The sequence below is a fragment of the Acartia tonsa genome, chromosome 2, assembly GCF_053477335.1.
Source record: "Acartia tonsa isolate MP-2025a chromosome 2, ASM5347733v1, whole genome shotgun sequence".
In the NCBI taxonomy this organism is placed as follows: domain Eukaryota; kingdom Metazoa; phylum Arthropoda; class Copepoda; order Calanoida; family Acartiidae; genus Acartia; species Acartia tonsa.
In genome coordinates, this window is record NC_137261.1 from 1340437 (window position 1) to 1365266 (window position 24830).

A 24830-nucleotide genomic window follows, 5' to 3' on the forward strand; every position below is an offset into this window, starting at 1 on the left:
CTATAAATCTACGCAAAAATTACACGAGCATTTAACCTGGGACTAATGAGTAACTTTAAAAGAGGAATCTAATGATAATATCTCTTTAGCTTAAAGAACGATTCTATGTAGGAGGGAAATTTCCCATCACCTCCTGAGACCTAGACACTAAGGGCGAAGCCACAATAGTCATTTATTGTTTTGTTTTTAGATTGGAAGAAATTACACAAGTGATCAATGGACTCAACAACTTATGACTGTCAAAGAATTTGCTAAGCAGTATTTGAAGGTAGATATATCCTGTTCTTCTATAATATATATTATAATAGCGGCTATGCCCCTAGGGGGGGGGGGGGGCTTCCCAGGACTTTAGAGAAGCTATATTGTTTTGTCACAAAAACACACACACACCTAGACAACTTGTTACTTTTAAATAAGGACTAGCGGTTACGCCCCCAAAAGCCTCTAGGGAAAAGGGAGGAGTTGTAAAATTAATCAATTTCCATCTTATTACTGATATGTTTAGGAAGACGCAACAGATGTTGGGTATCTAGCCCAGCATCACATATTAGATCAAGTACCCGCCCTAGCTCAGGACATATATTATATTTAGGAAGATGCCACAGATGTAGGGTATCTAGCCCAGCATCAATTATTAGATCAAGTACCCGCCCTAGCTCAGGATATATGTTATATTTAGGAAGATGCAACAGATGTAGGGTATCTAGCTCAGCATCAATTATTAGATCAAGTACCCGCCCTAGCTCAGGATATATATTATATTTAGGAAGATGCAACAGATGTAGGGTATCTAGCCCAGCATCAATTATTAGATCAAGTACCCGCCCTAGCTCAGGATATATATTATGTTTAGGAAGATGCAACAGGTGTAGGGTATCTAGCCCAGCATCAATTATTAGATCAAGTACCCGCCCTAGCTCAGGATATATATTATGTTTAGGAAGATGCCACAGATGTAGGGTATCTAGCCCAGCATCAATTATTAGATCAAGTACCCGCCCTAGCTCAGGATATATGTTATATTTAGGAAGATGCAACAGATGTAGGGTATCTAGCTCAGCATCAATTATTAGATCAAGTACCCGCCCTAGCTCAGGATATATATTATATTTAGGAAGATGCAACAGATGTAGGGTATCTAGCTCAGCATCAATTATTAGATCAAGTACCCGCCCTAGCTCAGGATATATATTATATTTAGGAAGATGCAACAGATGTAGGGTATCTAGCCCAGCATCAATTATTAGATCAAGTACCCGCCCTAGCTCAGGATATTTATTATGTTTAGGAAGATGCAACAGGTGTAGGGTATCTAGCCCAGCATCAATTATTAGATCAAATACCCGCCCTAGCTCAGGATATATATTATGTTTAGGAAGATGCAACAGGTGTAGGGTATCTAGCCCAGCATCAATTATTAGATCAAGTACCCGCCCTAGCTCAGGATATATATTATGTTTAGGAAGATGCAACAGATGTAGGGTATCTTGCCCAGCATCAATTATTAGATCAAGTACCCGCCATAACTCAGGATATATATTATATTTAGGAAGATGCAACAGATGTAGGGTATCTAGCCCAGCATCAATTATTAGATCAAGTACCCGCCCTAGCTCAGGATATATATTATATTTAGGAAGATGCAACAGATGTAGGGTATCTAGCCCAGCATCAATTATTAGATCAAGTACCCGCCCTAGCTCAGGATATATATTATATTTAGGAAGATGCAACAGATGTAGGGTATCTAGCCCAGCATCAATTATTAGATCAAGTACCCGCCCTAGCTCAGGATATATATTATATTTAGGAAGATGCAACAGATGTAGGGTACCTAGCCCAGCATCAATTATTAGATCAAGTACCCGCCTTAGCTCAGGATATATATTATGTTTAGGAAGATGCAACAGATGTAGGGTATCTTGCCCAGCATCAATTATTAGATCAAGTACCCGCCCTAGCTCAGGATATCTGTATTCCAGACTTCTGCTATACTGGAGAAGAGGTAAAAACGAATATATTTAACATATTTAAGTAGTGTACACAGTTATCCGCAGTTAAGAAAATAAAAAAATCATACTTAGTTAAATAACGTTCTGCTGTTCTAGTCTAATAATTTTCGTTCTTTTTTTTGTAGATAATAACATATTTACCATGTTGCATTACTGAGGTAAATTCTTTAAAAAAAATTTGCCTCACTAAAATTAGTTTGCCCCACTAAAAACAGTGAGGCTCACTAAAAATTTAGAAGGGATAATTTTGCTTCACTAAAATTTTAGTGAGGCAAAATTTTGTTTTAAAAGAATTCACCTCTGGTTTCTTATCCAGCGGAGATAAATCTGATTTGTAAGCCTCGTTAGAAATAGTTTGTTCTTGCAACTTCGTGTATTGATAGGTTTGAAATTAAATAAGCTAAAGAATTAAATATTATAGTTATTGATATGTTAACAAAACAAGTCAGGTATCGTCTCGCATTTTAGACAATTCTTCATGAATATTTAAAGAAAAAAAACTGGAATTAATCTCATAATATTTACTTTTCCTGGAAAGCCATCTATATTAAGATGCGGTAAATACCTATTCTTGGAGAGAAAAAAAATTCCCTTCTTTATTATTGTCATTGTTATTGAATCTAGGACGATGTAGATGTTAATGTTTGGATAGGACCCAAAGGGACCGTGTCACCCCTCCACACAGACCCTAAACATAATGTTTTATGTCAGGTACAAATATTTCACAAGTTTTAGTTAACTTTTCCCCAAAATAATTTCTGTAATATCTTCCATCATAAAGCAGAATGCTTTTTTTGTCTGAAGATAAATATCTCAGAAATATATAGTCTGATTGGGTTGTACTCTTCAGGGAAGCTTTCTAAATGTCTTTGGTCGGTTTTATGCTATTTTTCTAAACTCCCACAGCCTCCCCTAGGAGGAGGAGCAACTAGTACTATTGTATAAAGTATTAGGTTTGTTTTTGCTGAAGCAAAGATCCTCATTAACTACTCAACCGATTAGGTTCTCTCTTTAGGTATGGTTCACATATGTCCCCTAATGGGTTTGGGGTACTTTTGTGGTTCCAAGTATATCGTATTGTACCCTGGAAAAAGTACAGAATATTTGTACCCTCATCCTACACCTTTATTTAGGTGTCTGGTTCCAAGTATATAGTATTGTACCCTGGAGAAAGTATAGAATATTTGTACCCCCATCCTATTCCCTTTTTTAGGTGTCTGGTTCCAAGTATATAGTATTGTTCCCTGGAGAAAGTACAGAATATTGTACCTTCATCCTATTCCCTTTTTTAGGTGTCTGGTTCTAAGTATATAGTATTGTACCCTGGAGAAAGTACAGAATATGTGTACCCTCATCCTACACCTTTATTTAGGTGTCTGGTTCCAAGTATATAGTATTGTACCCTGGAGAACGCATCTCTTCATTCCTCTGGGGAACATAAGGCTTTGACAAGATTTTTCCATTCTCTCCGATACTGGGCTGTCTCCTCCACATCCTCCCAGGCTAGGTTGGCGTCCTCCAGCTCCTTCTCCATGGTCCTTTTCCAGGTTCCCTTGGGTCTTCCCCGCCTCCTGCTGCCTCCAGGCATCCAGCTAAGGGTTTGTTTTGGGATCCTACTACCATTCATTCTGAGCACATGTCTCAGCCAGCTCAAACGCTTATGTTTCATCAATTTACCCTGGAGAAAGTACAGAATATTTGTATTTAGGTGTCTGGTTCCAAGTATATAGTATTGTACCCTGGAGAAAGTACAGAATATTTGTACCCTCATCCTACACCTTTATTGTTCAATACTAGCAGAATTGATTTACAGGTAAAAAATTGTGAATAATCTCTTATTTTATTCATAATTTTATTTTCAATGCATTTGGCAGTTTTAAAACCACTCTTTTCCTAAAATATTCTTTATCAATAACTCTGCTCAAAGACAATCAATTTATTTTTACTTGGATGTTGCATCAGGTTTTCATGTATTCTGATAAAGTGATGCTCGCAGCTGACTAAAATAACGATACCTCCATCCAACCCCTATACCCCATCCTCTCCCCTCCTACTTGATAACCGAAATGACCAATAAATGAAGTCTGTATTAACAAGCTTAATTGGCGTTAAATTTTCCCCTGTTAAAAATATTTCCACGTATATATCCTATATCCATTTACATGACTCCTTTTCATTATTTGTCTAATAATACATCATATTTTAATGAAAAAGACGACCTTAATTCTCGTCTTTGATCGTTTTGCCGCCAACTATTTAGTGTAATAAATTAATGTCTATTGTTCTTACTAATAGCCGTTATTAATATCCAACTACAATGGCGTTTCAGAATTTTATAGCTTTTCATTAATGATGAAGTTTAATGCTCTCATGTTTTTAATGCAAAATTTTTGTACCTTAAGAAGCTTTTCTATAATTAGGGTCGGTCAAGGCAACGGCTATCTGGTATAAAAAGTGTAAATAAAATGCGACTGCCAAGCCTTAACAATTTCTAATTATTTTTCTTGTTACAAGGACGTTGATTATGCGAAGTACCCCAACTTTGTGAAAGCTGATGGGTGGCATTTAATTCTGAATCCAGGAGAAATGTTGTACATACCACCAGGAATTTTATGCATTTTTAATCATGTGGGTTAATGTCAGTTTTTTAGAAGCGAAGCTATTCTGTAAATCACTTTGACTGTCCGTCAGTCCGTGCGTAACGCTATGTTGGAATTGCGATTATCTCGGCTGCTTTTAAAGGTATACGGCTGAAATTATTTATGAAGATTTCTCGTATTCATTCGAATCCGGTGGATAGGAACCGGTTCTAATCCATACGAAAAAACTATGTCTAGCATCGTATTATATCCAGCTTTCTACGAATATAGAAATGTACAATCATAAGATTAAAACCAGTTTTTTAGCCCGTGCCTTCGGCATCCCAGGGCTAAAAAACTGGTTTTAATCTTATAATTGTACATTTCTATATCCGCGGAAAGCTGTTTATAATACGATGAAAGAAATAACTATTCCTGTATCATTGAGCATTAAGTGTCCGTCATTCTGTGTCATGCATAAAAGTGTTTCTTGGGCACAATGAGTTGTAGAATAAATACTAACTTGTCATATTAATCTTTGCAAAAAATTTCAGCTGTTTATCTCTGATAACAGGAGCAAAAAAATCATATATTTTTGTATAGCAGTCGAAAAAATCACTTCCTATTCTGGTTATTAAAAGAACCCTTAAAGGAAGCCTGCAAGAAATACCACGCTTTAACTGCTGAAAGACTGCCACAAGTAGACCCAATACCCCAAATTTGAAGCCTTCAGCTTCTATAACAAAAAAGTTCTATGCATTTTAAAATGACATTTTATATACAATGAAAATTTTGAAAGAATTGCAGTGCTAATGTTAGAAATTTTGAAATTAAACTACGTGGCCTAGAAACAAAATTATAAGCTTATTTTTGTCATAAATTTAGGCAACCAGTAACTAATTATATTTTTACAATAAAAATACCCATTTTTATAGTCAAAATCATTAAAAAAAATTAAGTTTAACTTGCGTTGTACCGAATGTACTGTAGCCAATCAGAAGGCTGAATCAGCTAAACAACCAATCACAGCTGAGCTTGTCTTAGTTTCCCCCTTTGTTTCCGTATGATTTTCGTTTAAAAATGCAATTTAAATCGAATTTTTTTCATGGATTTTGACTATGAGATGTGGTGTTTTTATTGTAAAAATGTAATCAGTTACCTGCAATCTAAGTTTTTGACAAAGATAAAGTCATAATTTTGTGTCTAGGCGACGTAATTTAATATTGTTTTTTTCTTTTATAAGCATTGTAAATCTTTCAAAATTTTCATTGTACATAAAATGCTATTTTGAAATGCCTAGAACTTTTTTGTTATTGAAGCTGAAGGCTTTAAATTTCGGGTATTGGGTCTACTTGTGGCAGTCTTTAAGCAGTTAAAGCGTGGTATTTCTTGCAGGCGTACTTTAAAAAAGTGAGGTTGAAGCACAAATGAAAAATGCATATTATTACCAGGAGTTTGGCACTTTGTGAAAAGTTTGGACACAAGTTTCTCTGTTAGTTTTTGGTGGAAATGAAAATGTTTTTATTTAATAAAAGATATAATCAATCCTATAAATTGTGTTTTTATTATAATGCAATTAATACCACTTATTTTACGTTCTAATGTCTACTCCCTTTCTAAAAAAACGTGCCTTTTATCCTATTATATAAAGAAGTAAGCGTTTTTTGTCTGTCCCGAAGGATCTCGCTAACCGCTGAACCGATATTGTTTTCCTTTACAGTGGAGCTTCTTATGGGTCCTGGGAAGGTTTTAAACTATTTTTTGTGTGGGTTTCTTTACCCCCCTCCCTCCAAAAAATATTTTTTTTACTTTTTTGAACTCAAATTTAAAATGCGATGAGTTCGACTTTTCCCCCTCCTACCTTCAGTGCCCCTAGAGGCTTCTAGGGGGCGTAGCCGCTAGTTGTTTTATAAAACACATCTCTGTTCTCCAAAACTAACATTTCAAACACCAGAATTTTCAATAGAAACAAGGATAACAACATCCATAAAAAAGCACCAAAATGGTATGACAAACAAACATTAACACGTGTAGAGTGTCAAATCTGAAAAAGCAGATTATAAATGTATCAGTCAAAAGAAAATCTTCATCAAATTGTTGAAAAATGCTTCAATACAGAATAGTGTTTTGAACATACTTTTTAGGACTTGATTATAGAGAAGCTTCGCTTATAACATAGTACCTTTTTTTGATAGGAATCAGTATTCCAAAAATCAGATGAATATGATTATTATATAACAAAACAAAACTGTTGTTAAAATGGACGTACGGACTTTGAGGTAACGATTATAGACACGCTGCCTAAATCGTACCTGTAATAAGAGTCATCATGTAAAGTTTGAAATCGATACTACAATTTTAACATGTCTAAGTAACGAAAAAAGCTTATTGTTACAGACGGGCCAACCCTAAATATAGAAAAGCTTCGCTTTTAAAAATGGATTAAAGTTTAATTTTCAGTTTCTAATATATGGCATATTTTATAAGAAACCCTCCTCTCAAATATTTTATCAGACTCCCCCCCCCCTCTTAAAATTTCTTCATCTCTTGTTAAATGAATTGAAAATAGGATAGGTAAATTTTTCTAAAATTCTTAGTCGGAAAAAATTTGATCTCTGGTTCTTTTAGTAATTTGGCAAGGTTTGAAAAATTAATTCTGTAATACATAAAGAGGATTTTTGTCTGGCTGTAAAAAAGATCTCTAAAACCGCTGGAATAATCAAACTTCCAGGGGATAAATATAGCTAGTTTTGAGCAAATATTTGGTGTTATAAATTACTTTACTAAATAAACCCGGCCCCTATGTCCCTAAATATTGGTTAATACTTTGGACCAATTTTAGTAAATATGCTATTCACTTTCGCCCAGAATTTTGTATATTACTATAACCAATCAAATTGTTGAAGAACTATCTGAGCTCCCTTCAAAATTCAGGTCCCTGTAACAATACCATTTTTACCCGTTATGTCAGGTTTGATTAAAAATTAATTATCTATCGCATCGTATTATAGAGTATAGACATCTTTCCGCCGATATAACAAGAAAAATTACAAAACTGATTTTATGATTTTTATTATAATATTCATGGGAAATTGTCTGCAATACGATGATATACATTAATGTTTAGTATGACTGAGAACCGGTTCTAATCCAGCGGATAATAATCGGTTTCGAAGACACACTGGAATAGTTATTTCTCGCATCGTATTATAAACAGCTTTCCGCGGATATAGAATGTACAATGATTGCCGAAGGCACTGGCTAAAAAAACTGGTTTTAATCTTATGATTGTACATTTCTATATTCGTAGAAAACTGGATATAATACGATGCTAGACATAGTTTTTTCGTATGGATGAGAACCGGTTCCTATCCACCGGATTCAAATGAATACGAGAAAGATATTTAATCTTATTTTTAAAAGGACATATCTATTTATAAATTTTACCATCCACATCTATCCAGAACAAAACAAAATAAGTAAAATATTTAGGGACCTTTCAAATTAATCAGGGCAAGGGTCCTAGAAGTCAAGAAATCCAATTTCTGGAATCCATAGGTAGCCAAAACCACAGACAGGGGACAGGTATTATAAATAATATTCTGCCCTAGACAAGGGGATCTAAAGGGACAATGACCAATAAATTAATGAACATCTCCAATGATATTACACAAAATTACCCCTTCAGTGGATTAAGATTAGTGGTTGAAACGTTTAAACACTCAAAAGTCCCAAGGTTGTTCAATGTTGATCCAGCAAATAGGAAAATGTTAGCATAAAACTTCGGGGACTTTGGTAATAAACAGCCAAATGTCCCCTTCCTCTCTTTGGAATTGTGGGATATAAAATTAAAATGAATTAATATAGTACATCTAATCAGAGCTGGATCTTTAAATCACTTTAGTGGTGAGCCAGATCGGGGTGAGCCAACTTTCCACCAATGAGAGCACGGCATTTAAGAAATGCCGCGCTGTGATTGGCTAAAATTCGGGGCACCCCGATCTGGCTCACCACTAAAATGATTTAAAGATCCAGCTCAGTAAATTTGACCAATGAATATACAGTACAGGAAAAATCAGACGATATTATTGGTTAGAACTTGTACACATTTTGGCACGCAAGGGCAGTTATTTTTTCCATTTAAGATTATTTCATATTTCACTTGAAAATAAAAAATCTTTGTCGGCTAGAAATTCCTTAATAAATTAGACAGATTATTGTGCCAGACAGCCATCTAGAGTAATAAATCTATTATTAAACTTGTATTTGTTAAAAAAAAATAGCTTCAGTCACTGGTCCTATTTATTGATATATTTTTATTAAATCATCAGAAAGATTTTTGAATTAATTTTAGGAATAACTGTCCTTATTCCTAGAGAGGGGTTTTGTCAGTAGCCCCCTACATTGCGTGACTGCAGGGGGGATCTGACCCCGTATAACTTTTATTTCAAGGGACATTATTTTTAAGGTGAGGAAATAAAAGGTTATAGCCAAAACAACTTGAATTGAATATTAGGGATCTAAAGGGATAAGACAATGGCCGAAAATTGATATAAATCCCCAATGATAATACACAAAATTAACCCTTCTGTAGATTATAAATAGTGGTTGAAACGTTTGAACACTTAAGTTAAAGAGCCAACCAATCAAAATTCACTATAGTCCCCAAAGATGTAAAGCCAATGAATAAGAAAACGAATTAAAACTTTGGGGACTAGTGTAATGAACAGCCCATTGTTCACTCTCTCTGGTTAAATTCATATTTTCAGTAATCGACAACGATTTGTGCTTCTTTTTAAAAAATTAGCATGCAAAACATGAGATTTTATTGCAGCCGCCATGACTTCAATCTAAGCTAAATGACGTCTCCTACTTTTATATCTGTAGCAGCTAGCCACCCTAAAAGAGCTGCTAATTATTGCTTTGAGTATTGAGATAGTAATACTAATATTTAAAAAGAGTCAAGATTTATTCAGAATGCTAGCACAGACAATGCAAGAAAGGGAGGAGAGACATTAGTCCTCCAAAGTTTTTTAAAAAACCGTTTTTTGATTCGTTGTCTTAACAACTTTGGGGACTGTTATTGAATTTTGATTGTTTGGTTCATTTAGTTGAGTGTTTAAACGTTTCAACCACTTATTTTAATCTATAGAAGGTGTCATTTTGTTTATTATTACATATATTACTTTACATTAATTCATCATCCAGCGTCTTATCCCTTTAGTTCCCTGCAGACAATATCATGAACATTTTATTTTTCACCCATTAATTAAATTCACCTTGATTTAAGAGTTTTAAATGGGTAATACATACATTTATAATATATACTACAAAAATATTTGTGAAAATAAAATTTTTAAAAGTTGAAATTGCACGATAATTTTAACAAGATTTTAGTTGTTTAAAAGAGTAGTTATTCCAACACAGGAATGTTTTACTATATTTGTTTCCTAGAGATTTAAACGAGTCAATAAAGCCATGTCGTAAAATTAATTCCCTAAAAGCTGTAGTATCTCAATTTTTAGTTTTCTAGTTCGCCAAAATTTATAAAATTGATTTTCAAATTTTTAAACAAGAACAATTGCGTGCAAAGCTGACCAAAATTTAATCAAAATATGACCATAACAGAGTTTTGAAACTTAAAATCATTTAATTGTAAGATATTTTTCTCTATCTATATATAAGCAGTATTGCAACAAATTTACTTACAACTTTACTGTGACATTTATATTCTACTTATTCTCCCCCTTCAGTTGTGACACTCTACAAGGGTTAATGCTCGTTTTTCGTACTGTTTCAGAGCTTCGCGTCTATGGATGTTGTCACCTTTTTTTTTTTTGAAAATTACATAGCATACATTTACAATAGGTTCCATTCAATTTGTATTAACTACAAGCGTAACAATGCAAGTTTGTTTATAATTTGTGTGTTTACTAAAAGGTCTGAGATGGGTTTTTGAAAGATGAATGCCGCGTTTTTCGACATTTTTTACGCTATGAATAACAAGCGCGGCATTCGCGAAATCTAAACAGAGTATACAACTATTTATTTAATTATTTCGCTTTTGTTGGTACAGCCTTTATAAAATAAAAACAAATTATCTTAAATCCATTTTTGCTGCATATTAATTAATATATCTTTTTAGAGCTATATTAGACATTATACAAATGGCTAAAATAATAATTTTCAAAATTTTGAATTCTTAAGTTGTATACTCTGTTTAGATTTTGCGAATGCCGCGCTTGTTATTCATAGCGTAAAAAATGTCGAAAAAACGCGGCATTATCTTTTAAGAACCCATCTCTGGCAAATTACAGACATTTGCTAATTTACCAGAGAAATTGGGGGAAAGTGTAATTACCGGGCAGGGAGGGGACTAGTTCCCAAAGTTTTATGATAACGTTTTATGTTTAGTTGTCTTAACAACTTTAAAGACTTTTCTCGTATTCATTCGAATCCGGTGGATAGGAACCGGTTCTCATAAATACGAAAAAACTATGTCTAGCATCGTATTATATCCAGTTTTCTACGAATATAGAAATGTACAATCATAAGATTAAAACTAGTTTTTTTAGCCCCGAGGTGACGAAGTCAACGGCACCTCGAGGCTAAAAGAGCTGGTTTTAATCTTATAATTGTACATTTTATATTCGTAGAAAGCTGGATATAATACGATGCCTCCGGCACCTCGGGGCTAAAAAAACTAGTTTTAATCTTATAATTGTACATTCTATATCCGCGGAAAGCTGTTTATAATACGATACGAGAAATAACTATTATTGAATTTGATTGGTTCTTTTATTAAGTAGAGTGTCCAAACGTTTCAACCACTAATAGTATCTACAACCCGGTTAATTTTGTGAATCATCATTGGGGATGTACATCAATTTATTGGCCATTGTCTTATCCCTTTAGATCCCTGGGAATTACCTTGTTCTATGATATGCAGGGGAAAAAAGAATACAAAAATTGTTTGGAAATTTACAATTGCTTAATAAATAACCACAAAATAAAAACAAATAAGGATTCGGCATCCATAATTAGCGAATCATGGAGCAAATTTTCAGTGGTCATAAAAAAAGAGAAAGAGGGACATAAGAATAGATGAATAATTGAAAATTAGCAACCTATCTAAAATAGCAGACAAAAAATCAAATATTCCTCATAGTGTTTCGGATAGACTGACAAAGTTAATAATAGGGTAGCTAAACAGTCACTATTTATCTTTCTAGCCTATTTAAAAGCTTTTTAACGCCCATAAAAAATGACGTCATACTGGTCTACTATTAGTCAATAAAAATGTATATGTTAATGTTAATTAAGTCTGTTTATTGGCCTATCATAAGTTATTTGTATTGTATGTCGTCATTTTTATAGACACTATGAAGAGCTTAAGCCCATTTACATATTCCAAAATCCAATGACAATATGTTTACACTTCTGGTGCCAGGTTGTCTGGCAGGCAGATATTGGGATATGGTCTGTCCTGTTTGCAACCCTTTAGATAATTAGGAAGAACTGGAAGGGGAGGTGGAGGGGAGATGTGTTTAATTGGAAATTATCCTTACAATATAAATGTATAGATGCAGGGACATATATTAGACAATTTTCATTGTTTGTTAGCCTGGTCCGTCGGCCCCTTGGGGCTAACACAACTAGTTTTAATCTTTTGAATAAATAGTTTTTGAAATTAATATCGACGGAAAGCTGTCTATAATACGATGTGATAATAATTATTCTCAAATAGGCATTTTTCTGAAGATCTTTAAAATATTCAAGCCTATTTATTTTGTATTATTAGACTTATCAAGGGAATATAAGTTTTTAGAAACACAACAATCAACAATACATGATTAAAATTTTATTTAAAGTTTGAGAATATCTGTCAGTGTTATCATGCTGTTTACTCATAAGGTGCCTGGGTGTCTGGCATGATTTTGGGAGGAAAAAACATGTGTATCAGGACAACTCAGATAAGTTTTAACATAAACATAAATGACAACATTAATACGTAGCGAAGCACTGACAATTCACGAAGGAATAAACAGACAAAATGAATTAGACAGAAGATATTCAGTTGATAGATGTGCAAAAATTCTTAGAAATCACGACACCTTTCTGAAATATTAAAATCTTTTATGTATGACCAACAGACCGACGGACAAAGTAAATTATACACTTGATGCTCATTGATACAGGGAATCTTCATCAAAATTTTCTGCCGACTATTCTAAATAGCAGCCGAAAAAATTGCATATTCTTGAGGGGCTTTCTACTTTTGAAGTGCTGCTTAAGCATGTTATATGTAAGTGTAAGATTTTATAACAAAAGAGTAGCATCTCTACAATCATTAGTACGGCTATTTATTGATTTTAAAACGTCCGTCCGAACCTCCCTAACAGATACCTCTTTTCATTCATTTCGGCAAGTTACAATTGTCCTATCGATTTCAAACTTTACATGATGATTCCTATTATAGTTAGATATGATTTAGAAAACGTATCCACTCTTAATTAGTTTCCAGAATGTCCGTACGTCCATTTTAAACATGTTGATTTTTAACTTTGTTAACAACAAATTTATATGTGAAAAAATTACTCGATGGATCTGATTTTTGGAATACTGATTCCTAGAACAACAAGGTAAAATGTTATAAGCGAAGCTTCTCCATAATCAAGTCCTAAAAATGTAAGTATGTCCTGAAACATTATCCTGTATTTATGCAGTTTGTCAACAAATTTACTTGCAATTTATATACAGTTATAATCGGCTCTTCAAGTATTAATGTTCTCTTGTCCTTACGTTTTAGAGCTTCGCTTAAATTGATGTATTCATCCTTGTTAACTATGTATATAATTGTTTCATTCCGAAATCACTCTGACTTCATTTGTCCAGCAAAATTACTTTTATTGTTTGAAAGGAAATACATTTCAGTGAACTATTCAATACTTTATTAATTATATTTATAAAATTTTTATATGATTACTTTTATTGTAATGTTTATAATATCTGCTAATTAGTTTCATTCATTTTAATCTCGTTTTATAGTATACATCATATTACGCTCTCTTTTAAGAAATGTTTGTGTATGTTAGAATCTTCCTTTCGATTTCAAACCTTATAGAATCCTACAAGAATAAGGTATAATTATGAAAGTGTCAGAATTCTTTGCTTATCCTTGCTTGCTAAAATAACAATCCCTACCCTTTGACACGGAGGCTCTTATTTGGACCACAGTTGAGCTAGAACGACATTCTATACCTTTTCGGAAATGGCAGGAAGATTCATCTAGGGTTGTAAGCGCAATTCATAGTCTAAAATGAGTTTTAAGTTCGAAAAATTTTCACGATTTTACACGATTTTTGACGTTTTTGACATCTCTAAATCTGCCACGTTTCACTTTGCTGAAGTACTAAAGCCAAGCCATTTTAGATAAAGAGCTGTAGTCTTTTCTAGTGTCTTACTTATGTATCTAACAGTATCCCCAGCAAGTTGCATAACTTTAGCTCATCTACAGATGGGCTGAGGTCCGATTTAGTGGGCCCTAGTTGAGAATCCAGATTATACCACCGGCGCACTTCAAATCTGCCTTGTTGAACATAAGCGCGGCCAGCTCGGAGTACGATCCCAACTTCGCCCAAAGATTTTTTTTGTGCTAAAAGATCATTACCTAAGCTTTTTATAGTGGGGTCAAACGTCCTGATTGGTGAAGTAGTTTTGACGCTATGGCCGTTTTAAAAAAGTCCCTATATATGTGGCGCACCCTGTACTTACAAATCTTTCTAGGACACAAAATATTCTTTAAAAAACAAAAATCTTCCATTCATATATCTGGTGATTGTAATTTATCAAGTACGGACTGTTGGACACCAATAAATATAGAAAAGTTTTTTTTTTTTAAAGAAGAATGCAATAAAACCACTAAACTTATCATAAAAACTACATATCTGCAAATATCATCTTTATCTTTACAAATTAATATCTGAAGATAATTATTATCAGCTAAGTCTAAACATCATTTGATCAAGTTTCATTCATAAAGTTTTATTAACTATCCAACGTCTACAAGGATTTCTTACTTTAATGTCGTGAAATTTTAAACAAGTATCATGGGTTAAAACCTCTAAGTCTGTTACTTAAAATCTTTTAAAAGAAAAATGGCTGGTTTTATTTGTCATTTTTATTGTTTTAATTTACTCTCAGAATATTTTGTTGTTTTTGTATTACATAAGGTTTTAGTCATAAAATGTCATTAGAAATTACCAGGTCGATAATATGTCAGCAAAAAACATTCATAGTTAGTGGATATAGATAATGCAAATGATGTCATTAGAATAGCGACATAACGCTGTCAATTTTCAACACAGGGATGTGTATTTGTGTGTCTTTTCGCACTATATTCGTTTTAATGATCATTTTGTTTGGCCTAGATATGTCATTGTATAATTTTTCAAGTGGATATTTAGATTTCATTAATCTTAAGACATATGCTAAACTACTTACCATTGCATTGGAAAGAAGATAACAAAGGGTACATATGATAATCTAATTTAGGTATAATAATAATATATACAGATAATTTATCAAGAATATTAAAATAAAAATTCTAAAATTAATGCCAATTAAAACTGGTTTCAATCTTATAATTTTTCATTTTAATATTCGCGGAAAGCGTCTATAATACGATGGCCTAATTATGTTTTCCCAAACTTGAAGAATATTGTCCTTGTTAGTTACCTGGGAAACCCCCTTTTAATGTTAAAACCTTTGTCCAAAGTTTCCATTGAGTAATATGATTTATTAATTGACAAATATTTCATCAATTACAACCAATGAAAAGGGTTTAATTACACCCCAGATTAGGTTCGGATGAAAACTTTATATGCAATGTGAAATGTAATTTCAGCCTTGTGATTCTTGATTTAATAGTGTGATATTATTTGACTGAAAGACTATTGAAACCGCTTATACCTTAGCATCTGATAATGATTACTGTCCCTTTTTTGATCAACATTATGGCATTGCATAATATGATAAGTATTTTTCAATCGTTACAATATTTGGTAGTTCTATTATTGATAACAAGTTTTTTGGTAAGCTTTGATTTTGAAAAGTTTTATAACTCTTTCAGAATTTATTTTAAGTTAAGTTGCAGTGTGCCAGACCTATATAACTTAAAGAGAAAGATCGCATCTCACAACAGAGTCTATCCCAGAATATTCTACAGTAACACCACAGGATTAGTTAACCTCAAAACCAGCCAAAAACCAGGTGGATACGACCACGCCAGACATATTGGCACCATATCGTAAACAATGCCAACACTAATTACACCTGGGCGCAAAATAAAAAGGGACACTCACTCGCCATTTTATCCTATGGATAAAATGTTAACAAGGATTACAACATCCATAAGTAGCGAAGCTTAAAAATCATAGATGGAAAAGAGGAAAAAATATAGAAAAGAAGTTTTGTTGTAATTATAAAAAGAATAAGAGATAAAATCAACCTTATTCGACAAACACTCAAAGCCCAAAAATAATGGACTTAAAAGTGTATTAAACTGTATATAAGACATTTGCGAATATATTGATACCATTAATTTGCCTCTTAGATAGAAAAAAGTATGTTTTTTTAATATTTTTCTCTTGCTACAAATCAAATTTCAAATTTAAGTCACCAAAAATGCTAAACTAATTTTTGCTCTAGAAGAATCAATTTTTGGAGTTAGAAAGTGCTTAATACCTCATTTTAATCGCCTGGCATTGCTTTATAATATACAGGTAATGACTTGGTTTTTTATGGAACAGCTGACTAATAAATCGAGGTTTTGTGATAAACCCACTTTTGTTGTTGCTCCATAAATGATATTTTTTTCCCCAATTTTTTTGGCTGTAAAGAAGCTTTATATATTCATATAACATCCACCTAAATTTGACTTTTGATATTTTATTTATAACATCACCAGAGGGAATTGAATTTTGGAAAAAAAATATCAATTTATATTTTACACTGCTATGCATTGTTCTTGTTCTTGTTTCTAAAAAAAATTTATATTATAAAAAAGAGAATTAATTAACGCTTCTATAGGTATGTTTATCATTTTTCTAGGCTAAATATAACTATAATTAGACCATTTTAAAGTTAGACATCATAACATATTAACACAATTATTGAATCGGTCTGTATTATTAAGCTGGCAACTCTTAAAACAGCTGCATTTCATTATCCTATTATATAGTAATTATTATATGTATAAACACACTTAATTTTTTAACTTTTTATTGATGAAATACATATGTTTCTCTATAAAAATAGATCATCAGTTCCAATTAAGATGTATAAAATAAGAGTTAAAAAAAAATATACATATATATGTCAATGCATTTTGAATCATTTTAAAAGACTAAATAAGAAAGAAGTGTTAGAAAATTGTGCCCCCTGCAGGGTTGTTTACTGCTTATATCCTCTTGGGGTTGGGGGGGAATTAGCATCTTTATATAAAAAGGGGGAGGTGTTTAAAGAGAATTTTTAAAGAGAAAAAAATTAGTCATATTTTATCATTTGCAGTTTTACAAATTAATACATATTATATAAAGCTTTTTTGTCTGTAGCTTAAGATTTCGGTAAAGTATAAGGCTATTTTACTAATTTCCTTACTCCTTTAATTACAGAGCTCCTAGATGTTTGGAGCGCAGCTGCTAGTAAACAAACAAAGTAAAACGATTCCTGAATAATTGATTTACAATTTTAAAAAGCAAAACATTTTTACAATTAGGATGTGTATATCCACGCCATGGTTAGCTCTTATTGTTAATTCAGGCGTGTTAGAATTAATCTTAAATGTTGGAAGATGATTTTTGTAGCAGTAAGGTACTTAGCAACTTTATAATCATTACTTTATGTAAAGGGATGTCCCGGTGGGGGGTTAGTGGGTTAAGGGTTATTAATTAATTTGGGGCAACCCCATAATTTTTAAATTTTTAATTTTTAATCTTCCCCTCTCCCCCCCCCCAAAAAAAAAAAAATATAAAAAGCTTTGATGTCCTTGCCTCTATTATATAAAGATTACCCCAAAAAATAAACATAGGGATGCCCAAATTTAGATATTTCAATTTCCCCCCCCCCTTCCCCCCCAAATCAAAAAGCTTGGACGTCCTTGATTATGCAAGCTCATTTAAAACATACTGAAATCAATTTGTGTACAACAATTATCCTATTTAGTTTTTTAGTAGTGAAGCTACTCTATAATTCAAAATATTTGTCCGTCCATTGTCTGTCCATTCATCTGTATGTCTGTCCATTGGTATGTCTGTCTGTCTGAGACAGAAAGGGGAAAACGAGATTTTCTCGGCTTCTATAAAAGATAGAAGGCTGAAATTTTCATGGATTGAATATTCTCTCTCTCTATCAATACTCCATATTTTCATCAAGTTTCATTAGGATTTGCCAAAAAACTGGGGTGGGCTATATCGATTCCTACATTTCAAGTTTTCATGATTTTCTCTACTCCTATTCAAGATAGATGGTTGAAATTCAGGGATTGAATACTTTGATATTTTGCATAATTTTATGAAGTTTTATTGAGATTTACTTATTGGGGTTCTACCTCAAACATAAGAGTCCTAAATGTCGGAGTGGACAAATGCAGGAGTCCCAAACATCGGAGTGGACAAACGTAAGAATGGGACAAACGTCAGAATGGACAAACATCAAGGTGGACAAACATCGGAGTGGAAAACATTGGAGTGGACATTGCTGAAATAAAACCTAGGAGTGTCTACTATTTTAATAATATTACAATTTTGAAATTTTTTATACCCCTGTCTACAAAATAATGACTATGGCTGCAGCGCTCAGCCCCCTAGCCTATATCCTAACCTAACCTAACTAAGAAAAGTAACAGGACGAAGGTAGGGGGGGCTGTGTTTGTATAAAAAAAATTCAAAATTGAAATAAAAGTTTGGGACTCCTGTGTTTGTACACTCCGACGTTTGTCCCAAAAATCCTGCGTTTGTCCACTCCAACTTTTGTCCCACTCCTGCATTTGTTCCACTCTGACGTTTGGGACTCATGCATTTGTCCCTCCAATGTTTTTCCACTCCTACATTTGGCATGGAACCGATTATTGGTTGGGGTGCTAGTTTGATTCCTAGATTTGTAAGTTTTAAGGATTTTCTTTACTCCTATTAAAAAAAAATTAAAAGGCTGGGTTTATACCCCCCATAATATATTAAGGGGGGTGATTACCCCCATCTCTAAAAAAATTACCCTTTTACAAGCACCTCCCCCTAGATACTCCTGCACTCCCCCTTGTAGTGACTAGGCCAACTTTATGGTCTCTGGTTTCAGGAAGCCCATTCAATTATGAGAAGTTCACATTATAAGAGCACTCTTATAGCATCCTCTCTATTAGCATTACATGTGTAATGCATTATAAACAGACAGATAGATATTGTGAGGGATCCTACACTTTATAGCACCTTGTTTTGCATGGTAAAAATTGTTCCAATAGTTCTTGATATTGATATTTTATTTAAAAATTACAATAACTTGAATATAATGATGTTTAAAAAATGCTGAAATTATAGTTATATTTAGACTAGAAAAATGATTAACATACCTATAGAAGCATTAAATAATTCTCTTTTTAATTATAAAAATATTTTTTAGAAACAAGAATGAGAACAATGCATAGCAGTGTAAAATATAAATTGATATTTTTTTTCAAAATTCCAAAACTATCCAGGGTCCTATAAGAAGCATCCATAAAACACAGAACTCAATAGGTACTGTAATTGTCAAAATCTTAAGCTGAAGACAAAAAAGATACTACTTTATATAATAGGATAATGAAATGCAGCTGTTTTAAGAGTTGCCAGCTTAATAATACAGACCGATTCAATAATTGTGTTAATATGTTATGATGTCTAACTTTAAAATGGTCTAATTATAGTTATATTTAGCCTAGAAAAATGATAAACATACCTATAGAAGCGTTAATTAATTCTCTTTTTTATAATATAAATTTTTTTTAGAAACAAGAACAAGAACAATGCATAGCAGTGTAAAATATAAATTGATATTTTTTTTCCAAAATTCAATTCCCTCTGGTGATGTTATAAATAAAATATCAAAAGTCAAATTTAGGTGGATGTTATATGAATATATAAAGCTTCTTTACAGCCAAAAAAATTGGGGAAAAAAATATCATTTATGGAGCAACAACAAAAGTGGGTTTATCACAAAACCTCGATTTATTAGTCAGCTGTTCCATAAAAAACCAAGTCATTACCTGTATATTATAAAGCAATGCCAGGCGATTAAAATGAGGTATTAAGCACTTTCTAACTCCAAAAATTGATTCTTCTAGAGCAAAAATTAGTTTAGCATTTTTGGTGACTTAAATTTGAAATTTGATTTGTAGCAAGAGAAAAATATTAAAAAAACATACTTTTTTCTATCTAAGAGGCAAATTAATGGTATCAATATATTCGCAAATGTCTTATATACAGTTTAATACACTTTTAAGTCCATTATTTTTGGGCTTTGAGTGTTTGTCGAATAAGGTTGATTTTATCTCATAAGAGAAAATATGCAAAATAATTTTTAATCACGAAACCTTTATGAAAAATAAGTATCTATGTGTTTTAACCATGAAGCATTACCGACTGACAAAGACATTAAAAACGAGAAGCCCAATTGTACAGGGAATCATCACCCAAAATTTAAGCCGTCCATATTAAAAAGCAGCCGAAAAAATCAAATTTTCCCCTCAGCGTTAGGGACTGACAGTCAAAGTGAATTACAGATTAAGTACTAAAAATCCAAGGTTTTATAAGAAACAAACATATGAGCAAGTGAATATTGCAACACAATACTACGATTTTATATACATATGTAAAGTTCATATTGTTGTGGGGAATTAACGTTTTGGAATTAATATTTGAACTAAAATCATCTAAAAATACACACAAAAGTAAAAATTTTAAAAGACAAATAAACAAAAATCTGCGAGTATCCCTTGTTTTTTAAAAGTTGAGTGTTAATGGGTAACAAGGGAAATGATTACATTATATAAAGAATTTGATTCAGATAATAATTTTAATTACTTGTTTATTGTTAATAGTGAAGCTACTCCATAACTATGGTATGTTCGTAAGCTTCTGTTGACTTTCCGGTCTCTGTCAAAAATTTGTGTCAATAGATTGAATAGAATTTACCCTCTTCTTACCAAAAATTTGCAAAGGGGTATTCCCCCCCCCTTATTAATAAAAATTGAAATCCCTCAAAAATCATACCCAATCATCCTTTTATATAAAGTAGTAAGCGTTTTTTGTCTGTCCCGAAGGATCTCGCTAACCGCTGAACCTATATTGTTCTCCTTTACAGTGAAGCTTCTTATAGGTCCTGGGAAGAACTATTTTTGGGGAGGGTGTCTTCACCCCCCTCCCCTTAAAATTATTTTTTACTCTTTTGAAACTCAAATTTAAAATGGAATTATGTCGACTTTTCCCCCTCCAACCTTAAGTGCCCCTAGAGGCTTCTAGGGGGCGTAGCCGCTAGTTATACAAAAAGTAAGCACTTCTGAAGATCACAATTAGTAGTTGAAACGTTTGGTCATTCAACTTATTGAAACAAACAATAATTTCAATAAAAGTCCCCAAAGTTGTTAAACCAACGAATATAAAACTTTGGAGACTAGTGTAATTAAAAGCCCAACGTCCCCTCCCACCATGTGTTTATTAAGATGAGATATTGTTGTTTATAATAATAATCAATAAAAAAATGGAATTTTATAATCTAATAAAATGACTGCTAAACAATTGGTAATGAATTATTACTTCAACTTCATTCATTCATTGAGGGAAGCGGGGGAGGTTAGAAGAGGTTCTTTCTTGATTATTTTTATGTGGGGGGAAGAACTTTAATTCCGCTTTTAAAATCTGAAGTTCAAATTTGTAATAATTGACATAAGCCGGTAAACATTTTCATGTGGCATCAAGATACACTTAGTTGACATAAAATGAACCGACATAAATTAAAAATTTTCATGTGACATCAAAATAGATTTAAAATAGAAGTAAATTTTTCAGAAACAATTTTACATGCAAATTAATTTGACTATATTTCTTAAGCTAAATTTTAGGGGGGGAAATCGTATTATTTGAAGCCAAAAAGTTTCGGTTAAAAGTTATAACACGCCCTTTTAAAAATTCTAATTGATTTTTTTAATTAAAAAAGGGCGAATTAAATTTTTTTTTGTATTCTTTTAGAAAATCTGTATATGTATGAACAAAAGGGTAAACCTTGAAAGATAATCTTTACTTCAAGCATAGTATAATGCTAATAAAGTTGCACGCATTATTTACTTAAAGGTTCATTAATAGCCTAGTTAAATGTGCAAAGTTTAGTTTAAAGGACATAAGAAATTAACACATCTTTATTCAAATAGGTTGACTTTTTTGTACTGAATAAATGTATCTTTACTTATCCTATTATATAAAGTAGTAAGGATTTTTATCTGACGCTTAAGATCTCAATAACCACTGAACCTTTTGGTTTTCTTTTTTTTTTGCAAGCTTCTCATAGGTCCTGTGATGGTTCTACTAGGCCATCCTTTTTTTCTAATTTAAGTCTATAGATGGTTATATACTATTTTTCTAGCACCTTTGAATACAGCGCCTCTAGAGGCTAGGGGCGTAGTAGCTACTAGTTAATGATACTATGACATTATGACGATATATTTATGTTGATGTAAAAACTACACACCATTTTGCAAGGATTTTATGTTAGCCGTTTTATTTTATGGATGTTTTCATAATAATTTCCTAACATTTAGCTATATAATCCTATGATAAAAAGCTGAAACATGGTTCAAAATTTGATGCTTTCACGGTACAGCATTACAAACCTAGTTTAGTAATTTTCAACATAATTACTCAATATATCATAGTTGATGTTCATGTATTTAATAGACAGAAACTCCCATTATAACTTGAATATATATATGAAACACAAAATTTTAAAAGATTTCTTTGAATCTAGATAATTTATGAAAGCTTTTCTAGAACCCAGTAATAGTGTCGGACTGATTATGACGTAACAAAAAAAATTAGCCAATGAGAGGACATTATTGACCAATGGTAAAATTCATAGTGGCCTCTCATTGGCTATTTTTTTTTGTTACGTCATAATCAGTCCGACACTAATATTGGGTTTGCTTTTCTATAATTGGGGTATCTACGTGATCTCTATCTATGTAGAAAAAAAATTAACCAAAACAGTCAAAGCATTAGAATCAGAGAGGGGGGGGGGACAATGGGATATTTATTGCACTAGTCTCAAAAATTTCTTATTTGTATTAAATTTTGATTGGTTCATTAAGTTTGCTGTCCAAACATTTCATTCACAAATTGTAATCTACAGAAGGTATAATTTTGTGTATCATCATTGGATGTAATTTATTCTGATTACCAAAGTTATTGGAACATATCCATCGATAACTTTATACTACAAATAGGTTATCTTATGTATCATTAGGGGTGTACATTAATTTAGCGTTCAATTTCCCTTAATATGAAGGGGTTCTTAAACCTTTTCAAGTTGGAACTGAATTATAAAAGTCAGTTTATTATGTTTATTAGTGAAAATTACGGTTCCACATAAAAATATCAATCTGATTTTCTTTTTAGAAGAAGATATGACATACTATTTTTTGTTTATAGTTTATTTGGTTAAGATTAAAAATTTCAAACTTATAACTTCATTTTATAGTTGTATAAAACCCTTATAAATTTGTGTCAGAATTTCCCCCTACTTGGTTGCCTCCTGCCATTGGTTGGATACGGGTATAATGAATCTAGTTTTACCTGATATAGCAGCCCTCCTATTGGCTAATTAATATGAAACAAAGGGCAGGAAGCCCCCCCGTGGCGCACCAACAACCATCATCTTTGCACACACACACACTCACACATGCACGCACATACATACATAGACGTAGGCACGTAAACCGATTCGCGCCCCTTTTACAACAAAATTTTGCACTTTTTTCATAATTTTTCAATTTTAAAAATTATGTTTTTTTATAGTAATAGAAAATATTTAATCTTATTATTATTATTATTTTATAAATTAGGTGATTTATAAAAAAAATGTAAATTTCATCGTTTGAAAAAGAATCTTCTTGTAATAGTATTATTTAAAAGCTCATTTTTATACCTATATAAAAACATTTTTAAATAAACTGAAATTCGTTAATAAAGGGTTGGTAATAAGCACTAAAATATTTACAACTCTCTACAGTAGAATTGCTCGTCAAGAGCACGAATTTTTCATAGATTATCAAAGATAAGGACAGGGTTTTGTATTATGGATAAAAAGAATCTCTCAAACTTTAATGATTTTGATGAATTAACAAAATACTATAAAAATGCTATAATTAAATTTCTCGTATTCATTCGAATCCGATGAAAAGAAACCGGTTCTCATCCATACGAAAAAAACTATGTCTAGCATCGTATTATATCCAGCTTTCTACGAATATAAAAATGTACAATCATAAGATTAAAACCAGTTTTTTTAGCCGGTGCCTTCGGCACCTCGGGGCTAAAAGAGCTTGTTTTAATCTTATAATTGTACATTCTATATCCGCGGAAAGCTGTTTATAATACGATGCGAGAAATAACTATTATTTGCATAGTTCCCGAAATGGTTTCAGGCTATTTATTTTTAAATCTATGTATTGGGATGGTTATAGGCTATTTTCTGTTTTTCTGATCTATGAGAAGTTACCCTGTAAAAGAAAACCATATCAGCTCAGTGTTTAGCGAGATCCTTCGGTACACACACACAGACAGACAGAGATCCTATTACATAAATAACAAGGAAATCTAGAAATAATCTCGAAAACTTGTCAATGTTTCTGACAAGAGAGAGCTAGAGAGCCAACCAGAGAAAAAGAATGTGTTAAAATCTAGAAAGGATTTTCTCGTATTCATTCAAATCCGGTGGATAGAAACCGGTTTTCATCCATACGAAAAAACTATGTCTAGCATCGTATTATATCCAGCTTTCTATGAATATAAAAATGTACAATCATAGGATTAAAACCAGATTTTTTAGCCGGTGCCTTCAGCATCCTGGGTCTAAAAAAACTGGTTTTAATCTTATAATTGTATATTCTATATCCGCGGAAAGATGTTTATAACACGATGCGAGAAATAACTATTCCAGT

General features: G+C 32.4%; 1 protein-coding gene across 1 annotated transcript in view; it reads left to right on the forward strand.

Moving 5' to 3' along the window:
- The window catches only part of LOC145333637 (lysine-specific demethylase 8-like), a 40321-nt gene extending 34176 nt beyond the window's left edge, over positions 1-6145 (forward strand). Inside the window, exons 12-17 of the mRNA XM_080178809.1 lie at positions 191-268; positions 1898-2005; positions 2637-2723; positions 3721-3825; positions 4527-4612; positions 6038-6145. Coding sequence (XP_080034935.1) covers positions 191-268; positions 1898-2005; positions 2637-2723; positions 3721-3825; positions 4527-4612; positions 6038-6104 — 531 coding nt within the window. The 3' untranslated portion in view covers positions 6105-6145. The remainder of the gene's footprint in view (positions 1-190; positions 269-1897; positions 2006-2636; positions 2724-3720; positions 3826-4526; positions 4613-6037) is intronic.
- The last annotated feature ends 18685 nt before the right edge of the window (positions 6146-24830 follow it).